Source organism: Bufo bufo, chromosome 4, assembly GCF_905171765.1.
Source record: "Bufo bufo chromosome 4, aBufBuf1.1, whole genome shotgun sequence".
In the NCBI taxonomy this organism is placed as follows: domain Eukaryota; kingdom Metazoa; phylum Chordata; class Amphibia; order Anura; family Bufonidae; genus Bufo; species Bufo bufo.
Genome location: NC_053392.1, coordinates 610,257,733 through 610,273,623, shown reverse-complemented (window position 1 = coordinate 610,273,623; position 15,891 = coordinate 610,257,733). Strand labels below are relative to the sequence as shown.

General features: G+C 45.7%; 1 protein-coding gene across 1 annotated transcript in view; it reads left to right on the top strand.

Moving 5' to 3' along the window:
* CLIP4 (CAP-Gly domain containing linker protein family member 4) overlaps positions 1-15,891 on the top strand; it is a 66,180-nt gene that overhangs the window by 13,101 nt on the left and 37,188 nt on the right. The window contains 3 exon segments of the mRNA XM_040430621.1: positions 3,851-3,944; positions 5,068-5,229; positions 7,859-7,977. Coding sequence (XP_040286555.1) covers positions 3,851-3,944; positions 5,068-5,229; positions 7,859-7,977 — 375 coding nt within the window.

The following is a 15,891-nucleotide window of genomic DNA, read 5'->3' as shown; positions in this document are numbered from 1 at the left end:
ACATTTCTCCAAGTGGTGAAGACGGCCGCACTGTCTGGAACTGTTGTCCATGTTTGTAAACTTCCCTTGCCATCCATCCCCGAAGGTTCTTAATTGGATTTAGATCAGGGGAACACGCAGGATGGGCCAAATGAGTGATGGTATTCTCCTGGAAGAAGTCCCTTGTCCTGCGGGCATTGTGTACTGTAGCGTTGTCCTGTTGAAAAACCCAGTCGTTACCACACAGACGAGGGCCCTCAGTCATGAAGAATGCTCTCTGCAACATCTGGACATAGCCAGCGGCCGTTTGACGCCCCTGCACTTCCTGAAGCTCCATTGTTCCACTGAAGGAAAAAGCCCCCCAGACCATTATGGCGCCCCCTCCACTGTGGCGCGTAGAAAACATCTCAGGTGGGATCTGCTCGTCATGCCAGTAACGTTGGAAACCATCAGGACCATCAAGGTTACATTTTTTCTCATCAGAGAATAAAACTTTCTTCCGCCTTTTGAATGTCTCATGTTTGGTGCTCTCTTGCAAAGTCCAAACGAGCAGTTCTGTGGCGTTGAAGGAGACGAGGTCTTTGAAGACTTTTTTTGTTTTTGAAGCCCTTCAGTCTCAGATGCCGTCTGATGGTTATGGGGCTGCAGTCATGGGCGTCCACATAAATTTTCCCAGGGGGGGGCATAATTTTATTGACATCCATGCTCTGCTTGTTTCTGAGAATGTAATGAAGGGGAGGGGCATATTCATTATCACAAAGTATAATAATGCATGAGCTGTGCAACGTGATGGGAAAGCTTAAATGGATATTATAAGTGCCAGGAATGCAAAGTTGTATCCACATTGTCATCTGTAACTTACAAGCAGATGGTCTGCAGAATACCAGGCCTACCACCAGTATTACCCCTTCATATACCGCCTGCCTGCCTGTTCACCCTGACCAGGCAGGCAGGCGGTATATGATTGAAGGGGCAATACTGCCTGGTATATGGACATCAGAGATGGCATCCTCTGGGCAGTCTATGGTCATCCTTCACCAGCACCCTGACTGCCACCTGCTTGGCCTGGCTCTCATGGCACTTCACTGCCTGCTGCTTGGCTATCAGTGACTCGCCCCACACCTAACACTCAGGGTCAGGGAGTGACTCCGTAGTCCCACTGTGACACTGACTGACTGTCACTCACTGAAAGCCAAGCAGGTGGCAGTCAGGGAGCTTCTGAAGGATGAATTGACCATAGACAGTACTGCCCAGAGGATGCCATATCTGCTGTCCATATAATACCAGTATTGCCCCTTCATATACCGCCTGGTCACCCCACACCTAACACTCAGGGAGTACTTTCATCAATAAAAACAATAATAGGTTTAATCGTGGCTGGCCCACACATCTGGTTCATCAATCAGTTTGGAGATTTAATTTGTGGACGTTCATACAGAAGAAACTGTATATTGTGTGGCACAGTGTAGCGGTATACTGTATATTGTGTGGCACAGTGTAGGGGTATACTGTATACTGTGTGGCACAGTGTAGCGGTATACTGTATATTGTGGGGCACAGTGTATGCTGTATGTGTATAACAAATATATTTTACATGAAAACTTACAATTATTTGGCTTGGCCCTTGGGGATCTCGGACACCACTTCAACACTTTGGCCGGGGGCTCGGCGGAGCTGATGTTGTGTTTTATCCTAATGAGAAAGATTTCATAATAAGGATTTGGAGAAGGGGCAGAGGGATAGCAGAGCAGGGAGAGGCTGGTGCTGCTACTAGGGGGTCATACCATGGGGGAGTAATAAAGCCCACCATAATGCCCCCCCAGTAGAACTAATTCTCCTTATATTAGACAGTGAAAAAAATACCCCCTTGTAATGCCCCCAGTTGAGCTAATGTTCCCATAGTGCCACCATAATGTACCAGTATAAAATACCCCTATATAGTGCCCCCAGTAGATGCCCTCAGTGTCCCCCATAATTTGCAAGCATAAAATACCCCTTCTTAGTTCCCCCCCGTAGATGACCCCATAGTATTCCTCTCCCCCTTCCCCATAGTACCCACTATAATGTGTCCCAGTATAAAATACTACTGTACAGAGCCCTCCATATAACATACCACTTCTTTGTAGCCTCGACCTCAGTAGATGCCCCTATAGTGCCCACCAATAATTTGTTGGCAAGAAGTGCCTCCCAATAATGTGCCAGTAAGAAGTGACCCCATAGTGCAACCTAATAATGTGCCAGTAAAAAGTGCCCCCAATGATGCCCCCCCGGGCCCCGCCCTTAATGTAACATTTCTCCCCCTCCATGTCACGTGACCCGTCACCACCCCCTTCTTTTTACATCACCCCCTTCGCGTCACATTATTTCTCCCCGCCTCCATCATGGCAGCACACTTCCCACCAGTGACCCCCCCCCCCCCCCCCCCCCCCTGAATGGCACATTTCTCCCCCACGGACCCCTCCATGGGCCAGTGTCAGCAGCACATCTCTCATCCCCCCCCCCCCCCCAGGCACATTTCTCCCACTCCATCTCATGGGCCAGACCAGTGGCAGACATGGGATCCATCATCCACCATGTCATCATGATCCATCCACTTGTTGTTATGTTATCTTTCTTTTTCTTTGTACAATATAAATTCCTGTAATAACGTTAACTTACTTCTGTGACTGTTGGAATAGGAAACTTGGAACTTGATGTTGGAACCGTTACCGAACTTGGCTCAGGGTCAGTGACAGGCAGGCTCTACTGGGGGCGGAGCTCACTGGCAACATCACGTGAAGACGTGCCTGTGCTGTGCGGCAGCTGCGAGCCTGCGGCACGCTCCAGCAGCCACTGTCTGCAGAGTCTAGAGACAGGCAGGCCAAGCAGCGGAGGTTAGAGCGGCCACGGGCCCCGCCCCCTCCTCACTCTTTCAGGACGGGCGTGCGCTTTCACCCAGTGCTGTTGTTAGTCGGCCGGCGGCTGCCCGCCGACCGCAACAAAATAGGAGTAACTTAAGTAGTACTGGGTTAGTTTGCGGCGGGCCAGGGGGGGGCGCTTGCCCCCCCTTGCCCCCTCCTGCGGACGCCCATGGCTGCAGTCAGCACCAGTAAGGGCCTTAATTTGGGTCGAGGATCGTCCAGTGTCTTGACAGACAGCCAATTGGATCCTCCGGCTCAGTGCTGATGAAATTTTTTTGGGTCTTCCACTTGACTTTTTTGTTCCATAACCCTCAGGATCATTTAAGAAATTCCAAATGACTGTCTTACTGCTTCCCACCTCAGCAGCGATGGCGGCTGTGAGAGACCCTGCTTATGCAGTTCAACAACCCAACCACGTTCAAAAAGGGAGAGTTTTTTTGCCTTTGCCATCACAACGTGTGACTACCTGACAGAAAATGACAATGAATCCACATCTTTGCACAGATTTGGCCTTTTAAAGGCATGTGGTCCTAAAATTTTGATCAGCTGAAAAACAGCCTGTTTCAGTTTAATTGTTATTTTCAATTAATTGAATGCTCAAAAAATGTTTTGTCTCACTCCCATTTCTTCTTGTTGCATGTTGAAGCTCTACTTGGAACCTTCTTTAAGATCCAACAATGTAAAATATGATTTTTTGCAATTTTTCAAGTGGTCTTAAACTTTTGATCAGGGCTGTGTATATATATATATATATATATATATACGCCTCCTAGCTGCAGTGGCAACCACATGATACCCCCGAAAAAGTGTCTCCGAGATCTTGGGACAGAGAGACAGGGCTGTGGAATATGTAGGTGCTATAATATAATGGCAAAGGAGCATGGAATATAACAGAATATACATTATTAACCCTAGAACATGTCACTGCACTGATCGCGTTTTACTTTTATTTGAGTCTTGTCTGTTTGCAGATTTTGAAGCGAGGATGTAACGTCAATGACCGGGATGGACTGACGGATATGACGTTGCTGCATTACACGTGTAAATCTGGAGCACAAGGCATCGGTGAGAGCTGTGGGCGACTGACTTCACTTCTGTATATTGGTGTTAATTACAATCTAACAAAATAACAATAACTTTTACAAAGACAGGTGCACTCTGCGGTCTTACTAAACCCTCATACTGATGTTAAAATTAAGAGATTAGCCACCTTATCCTACTGTGGAGGACATGTCTGAGCCTGAGCACCGCGCCAAGGTTTCTCAAGTAGCTCAGGACCTAACGCTAAACCTACTTGTGCCGTATGGGCAATACCAGGAGCCAGTGGGCAAATTACAGGCGCGCAAGGTCCGACTCACAGCAAACTCCCAGTTACCTCCAGCCCGAGCTACTTGAGAAACCTTGGCGCGGTGCTCGGGATCAGACATGTCCTCCACAGTAGGATATGGTGGCTAATCTCTCAATTTTACATCAGTATGAGGGTAAGACCGCAGAGTGCACCTGTCTTTGTAAAAGTTATTGTTATTTTGATTGATTGTTTCACATCCACACATTTTCTATCCTGTGTAGGATGTCTGATGTGGTACTTGTGGTCCGCTGCGGGCATCCTCCATTGTATGCATTTTTGCTGGGGATCGCCATTAACAGCGGACCACAAGTGCAGGATCTGCCCCCTCCGGTATAGATGCCCCATTGCATATGGGGTTGAGCACTTCCTGCTTTTCATTACCACGCCAATTTGTAGTTCAATTACAATCTACAAACGGCCCAACCCACATATACAACCATCCATCCTATGGACACGTAGTATATAGGCCTTACATGTTTTACAGGTGTTTCCTGTGAATGTGACATGTCATAGGCTTTTGGTAGCTGTTTCTTTCATCTGTTTGGAATGCTGTAACTAGAAATTATATCTCCTGGTGTAAATTGTCCCGCTCTTCGCTTTCTGTGCATGTACAGAGGGGGCTCTAGTCTCATAAACTAACTAACCTGACAGGAGGAAGTAAATCGCACTCTTCGTCATCCCCTCGGTTCTACCAGCAGATGCGTAAAACACAATTTGGAAGCAAAACAGTCATGGTAATGAACCTTCTGTCGTGACAGGACCCAGGGAGCGTCGTCTTAGTCACAAAATGCAGTTTTTGAGTTCCTTTTCTTAAAGGTACAGGTGATTTCTTTCATGCAGGTGATGCAGAGACCGCTGCAAAATTTGCCTCTCACCTCATTGACATTGGAGCAGATGTGAGCCTACGAAGTCGCTGGACTAATATGAACGCTCTGCATTATGCTGCCTATTTTGATGTTCCTGAGTTGATACATCTTATACTGAAGGCTTCAAAGCCAAGAGGTAGGAAAGCTGGAAGGTAGAGGTGTCCTTAAGAAATATATGTGTGACTGCAGTATGGGTTTAAATCATCCCCCTGCCCACACTCAAACTTCTGTTGAGACCACCCTTATCTCTGCTCTCAGTATCCGGCTTCTACACATCTCCTATGGTCTCAATACCCTGCCTCTCTTCTCTTAGTACCTTTCCTTTCTTCTGTCGGTACTTGGCCTCTCCTGTCAGTACCTGGCGTCTCTCCTGATCTGTCAGTACCCTGCCGCCTTTATCAGTACTCAGCCTCTTTTCTCTCAGTACCTGGTCTCCTCTGTTCTCTCTATCTGGCCTGTCCTTCCCTCTCCTTTATCTGTACCTGGCCTCTCCTATCTTCTCTCTGTACTCGACCTCTCCTCTCTTCTCTGTGTACTCGACCTCTCCTCCTTTCTCTCTGTACCCGACCTCTCCTCCTTTCTCTCTCTGTACCCGACCTCTCTTCCTTTCTCTCTGTACCTGACCTCTCCTCCTTTCTCTCTCTGTACCCGACCTCTCTTCCTTTCTCTCTGTACCTGACCTCTCCTCCTTTCTCTCTGTACCTGACCTCTCCTCCTTTCTCTCTCTGTACCCGACCTCTCCTCCTTTCTCTCTGTACCTGACCTCTCCTCCTTTCTCTCTCTGTACCCGACCTCTCCTCCTTTCTCTCTCTGTACCCGACCTCTCCTCCTTTCTCTCTCTGTACCCGACCTCTCCTCCTTTCTCTCTCTACCCGACCTCTCCTCCTTTCTCTCTGTACCTGACCTCTCCTCCTTTCTCTCTCTGTACCCGACCTCTCCTCCTTTCTCTCTGTACCTGACCTCTCCTCCTTTCTCTCTCTGTACCCGACCTCTCCTCCTTTCTCTCTCTGAACCCGACCTCTCCCCCTTTCTCTCTCTGAACCCGACCTCTCCCCCTTTCTCTCTGTACCTGACCTCTCCTCTTTTCTCTCTCTGCACCCGACCTCTCCTCCTTTCTCTCTCTGCACCCGACCTCTCCTCCTTTCTCTCTCTGCACCCGACCTCTCCTCCTTTCTCTCTCTGTACCCGACCTCTCCTCCTTTCTCTCTCTGCACCCGACCTCTCCTCCTTTCTCTCTCTGTACCCGACCTCTCCTCCTTTCTCTCTCTGTACCCGACCTCTCCTCCTTTCTCTCTCTGCACCCGACCTCTCCTCCTTTCTCTCTCTGCACCCGACCTCTCCTCCTTTCTCTCTCTGCACCCGACCTCTCCTCCTTTCTCTCTCTGCACCCGACCTCTCCTCCTTTCTCTCTCTGCACCCGACCTCTCCTCCTTTCTCTCTCTGCACCCGACCTCTCCTCCTTTCTCTCTCTGTACCCGACCTCTCCTCCTTTCTCTCTCTGCACCCGACCTCTCCTCCTTTCTCTCTCTGCACCCGACCTCTCCTCCTTTCTCTCTCTGCACCCGACCTCTCCTCCTTTCTCTCTCTGCACCCGACCTCTCCTCCTTTCTCTCTCTGCACCCGACCTCTCCTCCTTTCTCTCTCTGCACCCGACCTCTCCTCCTTTCTCTCTCTGCACCCGACCTCTCCTCCTTTCTCTCTCTGCACCCGACCTCTCCTCCTTTCTCTCTCTGCACCCGACCTCTCCTCCTTTCTCTCTCTGCACCCGACCTCTCCTCCTTTCTCTCTCTGCACCCGACCTCTCCTCCTTTCTCTCTCTGCACCCGACCTCTCCTCCTTTCTCTCTCTGCACCCGACCTCTCCTCCTTTCTCTCTCTGCACCCGACCTCTCCTCCTTTCTCTCTCTGTACCCGACCTCTCCTCCTTTCTCTCTCTGTACCCGACCTCTCCTCCTTTCTCTCTCTGCACCCGACCTCTCCTCCTTTCTCTCTCTGCACCCGACCTCTCCTCCTTTCTCTCTCTGTACCCGACCTCTCCTCCTTTCTCTCTCTGTACCCGACCTCTCCTCCTTTCTCTCTCTGTACCCGACCTATCCTCCTTTCTCTCTCTGTACCCGACCTCTCCTCTCTTCTCTCATTACCCATCCTATCCTCTCTTCTTTCTGTACCCGACCTCTCCTGTTTACTCTTACTGTTTACTTTCTGTACCTGATCTCTCCTCTTCTCTTTGTATCTGACCTCGCTTCTCTTTTCTCTGTATGGCCTCCCTTGTCTTCTCTCAGTACCTGAGCTCTACTGTCTTCTCTCAGTAACCGGCCTATTCTCTCTGTACCCAGCCTTCCCTATCCTCTCTGTATCCAGCTTCTCCTCTCTTATCTCTGTACACGGCCTCCCTGTCTCCTCTGCTCTCAGTAATTGGCCTCCCCTGACATCCCTGTACACAGCCTTCTTTCATACCATTATTGCATGGCATATGTTGACATTGTGTGGTAGCACTCCGAACCTTCTGTCGGTTCACAATTAGTATTGCATACCGTTGCTAGTTTGGGGTTTGTTTTGCAGTGTTCGTCTCGGCGTGACATGCATCTGAGAGGATGCTTCTCAGCGGACAGCTGCTGTGAATCCTTTTACCTCCCTCCATGATATTTTATAAGACAGTAATATTGTGTTTTCCCTGTGTGAAGAGATAAAAGTGGCATTTCCTTCAGTCATGCGCCTCACACTTCCACGTCCTGCCTCCCGCTGTGACTGATTTCTTTCTTTCAGATGTCGATGCCACCTGTAGTGACTTTGATTTTGGGACTGCGCTGCACATTGCTGCTTCAAACCTGTGCTTGGGAGCTGTGAAAGCCTTGTTGGAAAATAGAGCAAATCCGGCCTTCAGGGTAAGGGATCCGAAACGCAGAGCGAGCAAGTCTGTACCAGAGAAATAACAATACAGAGGGAATACGGTCCAATATACAGCGCCAAATGTCAAACAATACATAGGGCTGTGTGCATGAGGCCTTAAAGGGGTATAAAGTTCTACAAATAGGGCTATACTTTGTATAATAAAAACATACACAATATTCAAAAATACATTCTATAGGAATTCCTTGGTTTTCAAGATCTCTGCTCACTGTAATTCAATAGGAACTTTAATGTGTAATTCCATGGGATAATATTCTGTCATCAATCTGATTTCACATTTGTGTAACAACAAGTGTGAACTTGAGACTGCCATAAATGTCAGCTTCTGCTCAGCAGCATGCAAAAGAGTCACTAAATAGTAGGTGACAATAGTGAATTTCTTCATGGGTATTCCCATCATATCATGGGACCAAAACTCTTTTTTCCCTGCACAACTGCGCCACAGACGCTCACATCTCCAGTCAAGTGAGACTACCCGACCCCACATACACATGCACGCTCGACTCGGTTGTGGACAAAAAAATTGGGCAGTTGAAATCCAACTGCTGAACCTTATCTCTCCCTTCTTGAGGCGGGCACAGCACTATGAAGTGCCTTTTGCGCTGTGGCATTAGAAGAATTTTGATATCTCTTGTCGAATATCTTCTATATAAAAAGAATCTTAATATAAAAGAGAGGATAAAAAAAAAAGCTAAAAAATTATATGATCCTTCAGGCGGACATAATCCCCTCTAAGTTCTTTTATCGAGTATCTTAATTTGATTTGTGCAAGCAGTGAAACAAAGGGACAATTGTCTATGCAAAAATATATATGTAATTTATTATACACAATACAAACAAAGAATATAAAATCAATACAATTGCAAAGACAAACAATGAAGGTGTAAAATAATACCCAAAATATGCCACACGGTGGTGTTAATACACCACTATCTCACCAGCACAGTACAACTTAAAGTTACCTATGAAAAAAAAATGCCAATGCTATACTTTTAACAAACAGACCAATGATTTATATACCAGGAAAAACTTAGGATCTTCTGTTTACCAAACAGGCTATAACAAAACACGGATTAATACAGGAAGAATAAATGTTATCCCTGGACTCTGTTTCCCTATGACCAATCAAAAATATATGATATTAATATGACAAAGTATCCAGCTCGGCAATCAGACTACAGAATATAAAGGGTTTAGTCCTCTTTTTAAATAATGCCAGATCTTCCATTAGCAATATGCATCTTTGCTAAGAGAATAATCAGCATTATGGAGGCGCCTAACACTATATATTCCCACAGTATGGGGACTTTTGGCTACATACCGAGATAAATATCTTATTATGATCACAAGCAATAAGCACAGTATATAAGCACGGGTCAAAGGTAGACAGAGTTTCAGATGGGACCAGTTCTCAAGAACTTTCCAAGTTTCTTTTGGTATATCTTTGTTGTGGTCAGTTTTTCTTTGTGTGTTTTTCTTATTGGTGAGAGATCCCCTGATGCTCTGCACACCAGTAATTATTCCCCACCTTATCTAAGAATCATCCCCTTCTGGATTATGTAAAATAAAAGGAGAGACAGGAGGCAGCGCCTCGTGTGTAGAACCGTATAATAATATTAAAACAACAATGCACTGATTGTGCTTACCGTATTGGGTTGTGAGAGGTCACAACTCCTAGGATCGCTTGTGCTGGTAAAAGCCCGTCCAGCTTGCGGGGATGACTGCTGCTGCTGCCCAGGTTCTTACCCGTTTGTCGTGGAGCACGATATCCGGGGTATGGAGAATAATGGATAGGTTATAAAAAGTGAACCTTATAGAAAGCGGCGCTGCTGCAGAAGACAGGACTCAGGTAGATAAAATAAAGTGGATCTTTATTTATATTGGTCTACGCGTTTCAGGGGCGGACTGCCCCCTTCATCAGGACAATATGTCATATTGTCCTGATGAAGGGGGCAGTCCGCCCCTGAAACGCGTAGACCAATATAAATAAAGATCCACTTTATTTTATCTACCTGAGTCCTGTCTTCTGCAGCAGCGCCGCTTTCTATAAGGTTCACTTTTTATAACCTATGCATTATTCCCCTTCTGGATTAGGGATTTCCAATCAGATAAGGTGGGTGTATTCGTATGCTAATAACAAGATGATGTCATATTAACCCTTGACATGGTATAAAAAAAATGGTAAAATAATATAATATTGTCCATCTGCTTCCAGATGGCACTGTTGTAACATCAGAATTTTAAGTGAAAACTTAGAAAATGTGGCTTCATTTTATTAGGTACCTTTAACCTTTCTCAACATATATCAAAGAGGAGGGATACTTCTTTGACACTCTGAAGTAATCTTTCCCAGACTTAGGGTCCATTCACACATCCGTGTGTGTTTTGTGGATCCTCGGATCCGCAAAACACGGACAGCGGCAATGTGCGTTCCGCATTTTGCGGACTGCACATTGCCGGCACTAAGAGAATATGCCTATTCTTGTCCGCTACTGCGGACAAGAATAGGACATGTTCTATTTTTTTCAGGCTCGGAATTGCTGGGTCCGCAATTCCGTTCCGCAAAATGCGGAATGGAATTGCGGATGTGTGAATGGAGCCTTAGTGGAACCAATTTGATGGTTCCCATAACATCTTATTTATGGTCAGATAAGAAATACAATGGGCCTTACACTCGCACTGTGGGTTTGTATAATTTTGTCCAAGCTATTGAGTAACAACGCCTGGAATAGCGTCATCTCTTCTGAGAAACGTCTATTAGTAGAAAACCTCAGTGTTTTCGATACCTTCTAAGACTATATCCATTCAGTAAAATACACACAACATAAAGTATACCTTAATATTTGGTTATAATATATATCAATATTGCATATTATACATGAATTATTGATATGTTCATACTAAAAAGCTAAATAAATGCACACTTGAATATATATAATACTTATGAACATTGATAGTCAGTTCGCAGTGTTCGCCAGCGAACACATGCGGGCTGCCATCTTGACTCACCCGTCCGGCGATGCACAGGTAAGCCCCTAACTGTGCCTGTGTCCGGAGCCGGTCTGAAATCAAATGTGGTCACCGGGAGCAGGCAGTTCCGAGAACAGCCCGATGAAGGCCCCCGGCGGATGTTCTCAGAACTGCCTGCTCCTGTTGACCGCATTTAATTTCAGACCGGCTCCCAGCACAGGCACAGGTAAGGGCTTACCTGTGCATCGCCGGACAGGTGAATCAAGATGGCAGCCCGCATGTGTTCGCTGGTGAACGCTGCGAACTGACCATCACTGCTTATGAATATATGAATAGACACCACACACCAGATGTGTCTTAAGGATACATTCTTATCTTGTCATGGTTTAGCCATGAAACAAACATTGTTCCCTTAAGACAGACATGTCTGGAGAAGCCAGTATACTCCCCATAGATAAACCCATATCTTTTAGTAATAACTTTTAAAATACAATGTTCTTTATATTCACCATAACTCTTATATAAACTGAACTTGCCATGAACTCATCTTGGCCTCTTTAGCCACATAACAGAACTTTGGTTGAAGCTGATTTCATTCTTAAAGGCAATGAGCGTTCATTTTGGCTATAATATCATTAGATAATGCTGTGTACTTATGAAAATGCACTACACTCTGACTTTTAGTCTAACAGACTGTCTATTACTCTGTAATTCCTCTAGCGCCATTCTATGGAAACAGTTGGAAACAGTATCTGTACTCTCACTTTAAGTTATTTAAGCACTTTATCATCTCTCTGGGAGGTATATCTGAGGTCTAACTAATAGTTCAATTGCTGAATTAGGTCACAATTTGCAATATGCGGTTAGCAGTAACTATTTGCAGATTGGTTGAGTATGATCTGGTATGGTTGTATGCAATTTGGATTGCAATATGGAATTTGAATGGTTGCAATTGTTTGTATGGTATTTGCAATTGGTGGAACTGTAAGTAAACACATATATAACCAGTTCAGTATACAGTTCTAATCACTATATTAACGTTAGGAACATTATATAACTGTTTTAAATACCTATTTTGGCCTCTCTGCTTCCATAAAACAGAGCTCTTAGTGGCTTCTCTCTCTGGCTGGCTTTGATTGGTCAAAACTCCTGGGCTGTATGAGGCTGGCTGTGATTGGACAAGACTCCTGCCCAGCAACAACAGTTTAATTATATGCTTTCTGTTGTTTCTGATGTGTCATTGAGCTTACCTTACATTATAGAATGAATCTTAAAGGCATATTATCTTTTCTGCTTCTGTGAACACAAAATATAACAGTTATATAACATCCAAACATGAAGTCACTGTAAATAACTCTGCTTTTGTCTTTAAAGGGCTTCTGTCACCCCACTAAACTGTTTTTTTTTTTGGTTTACTAATAATCCCCACACTGCGAGCTCTGCATACATAAGTTAAATAATCATTTTGGTTCAGTAGAATTTGATAAAAAGCAATTTTTAAAATATGTAAATTACCTTGCTACCAGCAAGTAGGGCGGCTACTTGCTGGTAGCAGCCGCATCCTCCGATCCTAATGACGCCCCCTCCGCATTGTGATTGACAGGGCCATGGAACGGAATCGTTCTCTGCTGGCCCTGCCTGTTAGCATTCAAAATCTGGCGCCTGCGCCGCGGCCGTACGTATCTTCAATCTGCTCAGGCGCACTGAGAGGCGGCCACTCGCTCGGCCACTCCATCCTCAATGCGCCTGCGCCGATGACGTCACATCTACACCCGGCGCAGGCGCATTGAGGAGCGAGCGGCCGCCTCTCAGTGCGCCTGCGCAGATTGAAGATACGTACGGCCGCGGCGCAGGCGCCAGATTTTGAATGCTAACAGGCAGGGCCAGCAGAGAACGATTCCGTTCCCTGGCCCTGTCAATCACAATGTGGAGGGGGCGTCATTAGGATTGGAGGATGCGGCTGCTACCAGCAAGTAGCCGCCCTACTTGCTGGTAGCAAGATAATTTGCATATTTTAAAAATTGCTTTTTATCAAATTCTACTGAACCAAAATGATTATTTAACTTATGTATGCAGAGCTCGCAGTGTAGGGATTATTAGTAAACCAAAAAAAAACAAAAAAACGGTTTAGTGGGGTGACAGAAGCCCTTTAACACATGAACATAGGAACTGTATTAAGGTTATTCGCAGGTCTGGCTATATACACATATAAGCTATATTAGCAACCTAGGACAGGTCTTAACTGGCTAGCTAAACTTCCCCCCTTTTTTCAGGACTTTTATACCAATGACCTATCCTTTGGATATGCGGTGGGTGCTGGTTGTGTCCTGCCTCTGCCGGCAGTGACTAGGATCGGAAATTACTCCAATCCCGGTCATTTAACCTTGCATTTACAATAGTTGAACTAGGCCTAGAAGACATTGTGCCTGGAGTAACAGTGAGTTTCCTGCTGACAGACTTCCTCTAAAAATTCAAATCATCTCCTTTCCTAAGTCTACGTATAAAAATAAACAATACAAAAATTGGTATCGTCAGGTCCAAAAAGATTAAAATATAAAAATATTTTTCCTGCACGATGAACGTCGAGCCTGAATTATCTTTTTTTTTTTTTTTGGTCACCTTTTTTTTCACCCCACCAATCATTTTTTCCTGTTTCTCGGGGTGTGATATAATAAAAAAACAAACCCTTCTACGGCCATGTGAATGGAAAGTGATAAAAAAATTATTATTGGCCTGGTCTTGGCAAAAATCCATGATCGCTCATGGTTAATCCCAGCAGCATGACCTCATAGAATGCAAGATTTCCCTTGCGGCAGAATGTGGAGGTTGTGCTGCTGGTAGCTGATCCCAGGACACCATGAATACTAATTGATAGCAGAGCTGAAAATAAAAGTTTTTTTTTTTTTTTGTTTGTCCAATTTCCCAGTCACGACGGGGTTAAATTTAGTTGTACTGTGCTCTGTGATAATGTGCGGTCTGCAGATCTTCTGCCTCACCTGAGAACCAGGAAATGATGCCTTTCTGTCTGTGCCTTCTGCTACTTGTCAGACTAGTGGGCTTTCTTTATCATTCTTTTTATCATTATTAAAATCTAGATAAGTCATCTGCGTGTTGTCGGCATCGTCATGGCCTTTCCACAGATTATAATTGCGGACAAAAATAGGCAGTTCTATTAGGAAGATGCTGCATGCACATGGCCAGTATCAGTATTTTGTAGATCCACGATTTGCGGACCGCGAAATACATGAGTCCTAAAAGAAAGATCCAGTGAAGAAATATGACATATACTCACATAGTATGGCGCTATCTGGTGCACATAGTGCTCCGTCACCCACACCACAGCCAGGTCTCCATACTAATCCTCTGTTCACCACATGGCAGCCAATAGCAATCTGCCCTGCTTGTTGGGAGAGGAACAAAGCCTGCACAGGGGAAGTATAAGGCCTCTTTCACACGGGCGTTGCGGAAAAATGTGCGGGTGCGTTCCGGGAACACCCGCGATTTTTCCGCGCGAGTGGAAAACATTGTAATGCGTTTTGCACTCGCGTGAGAAAAATCGTGCGTGTTTGGTACCCAAACCCGAACTTCTTCACAGAAGTTCGGGCTTGGGATCAGTGTTCTGTAAATAGTATTATTTTCCCTTATAACATGGTTATAAGGGAAAATAATAGCATTCTGAATACAGAATGCTTAGTAAAACATCGCTGGAGGGGTTAAAAAAAATAAAAATTTAACTCACCTTAGTCCACTTGATTGCGTAGCCCGGCATCTCCTTCTGGCTTCATCTGATCTCTGTGCAGCAACAGGACCTGTGGTGACGTCATTCCGGTCATCACATGGTACGTCACATGATCTTTTACCATGGTGATTCACCATGGTAAAAGATCATGTGATGTACCATGTGATGACCGGAGTGACGTCATCAAAGGTCCTTGACCTATAATTAATGCTCACCACAGGTCCTATTCAGTAAAGGGGACAGAAGTGATACCGGGCTGCGCGATCAAGTGGATTAAGGTGAGTTAAATGATTTTTTATTTTTTTTTTAACCCCTCCAGCGCTGTTTTACTATGCATTCTGTATTCAGAATGCTATTATTTTCCCTTATAACCATGTTATAAGGGAAAATAATAATGATCGGGTCTCCATCCCGATCGTCTCCTAGCAACCATGCGTGAAAATCGCACCGCATCCGCACTTGCTTGCGGATGCTTGCGATTTTCACGCAACCCCATTCATTTCCATGGGGCTTGCGTTACAAGAAAAAAAAGCAGAATATAGAGCATGCTGCGATTTTCACGCAACGCACAAGTGATGCGTGAAAATCACCGCTCGTGTGCACAGCCCCATAGAAATGAATGGGTCGGTATTCAGTGCGGATGCAATGCGTTCACCTCCCGCAACGCATCCGCGCGGAAAACTCGCTCGTGTGAAAGGAGCCTAAAGGAACCGTGGAGCACATTTATAAAGACCGGTGTTTTAGGCTACATGCACACGACCGTTGTTTTGGTCCACATCTGAGCCGCAGTTTTTGCGGCTTGGATGCGGACATATTCACTTCAGTGGGGCCGCAAAAGATGCGGACAGCACTCCGTGTGCAGTCCGCATCCGTTGCTCCGTTCTGTGGTCCGCAAAAAAATATAACCTGTCCTGTTCTTGTCCGTTTTGCGGACAAGAATAGGCAGTTATATCAATGGCTGTCCGTGCCGTTCCGCAAATGGCGGAATGCACACGGACGCCATCCGTGTTTTGCAGATCCGGACACCATCGTGTTTTGCGGTCGTGTGCATGTAGCCTTAGACGCTGTTCTTAATAAACCCCTAAGATGGCGGTGGATCCGCCGGAGTTATGAAGAGGCCCCGGCTTCTTCATTACTTCAGCGGATCCTCCGCCAGTTCTACGTGTAAGACCGTTTGCCT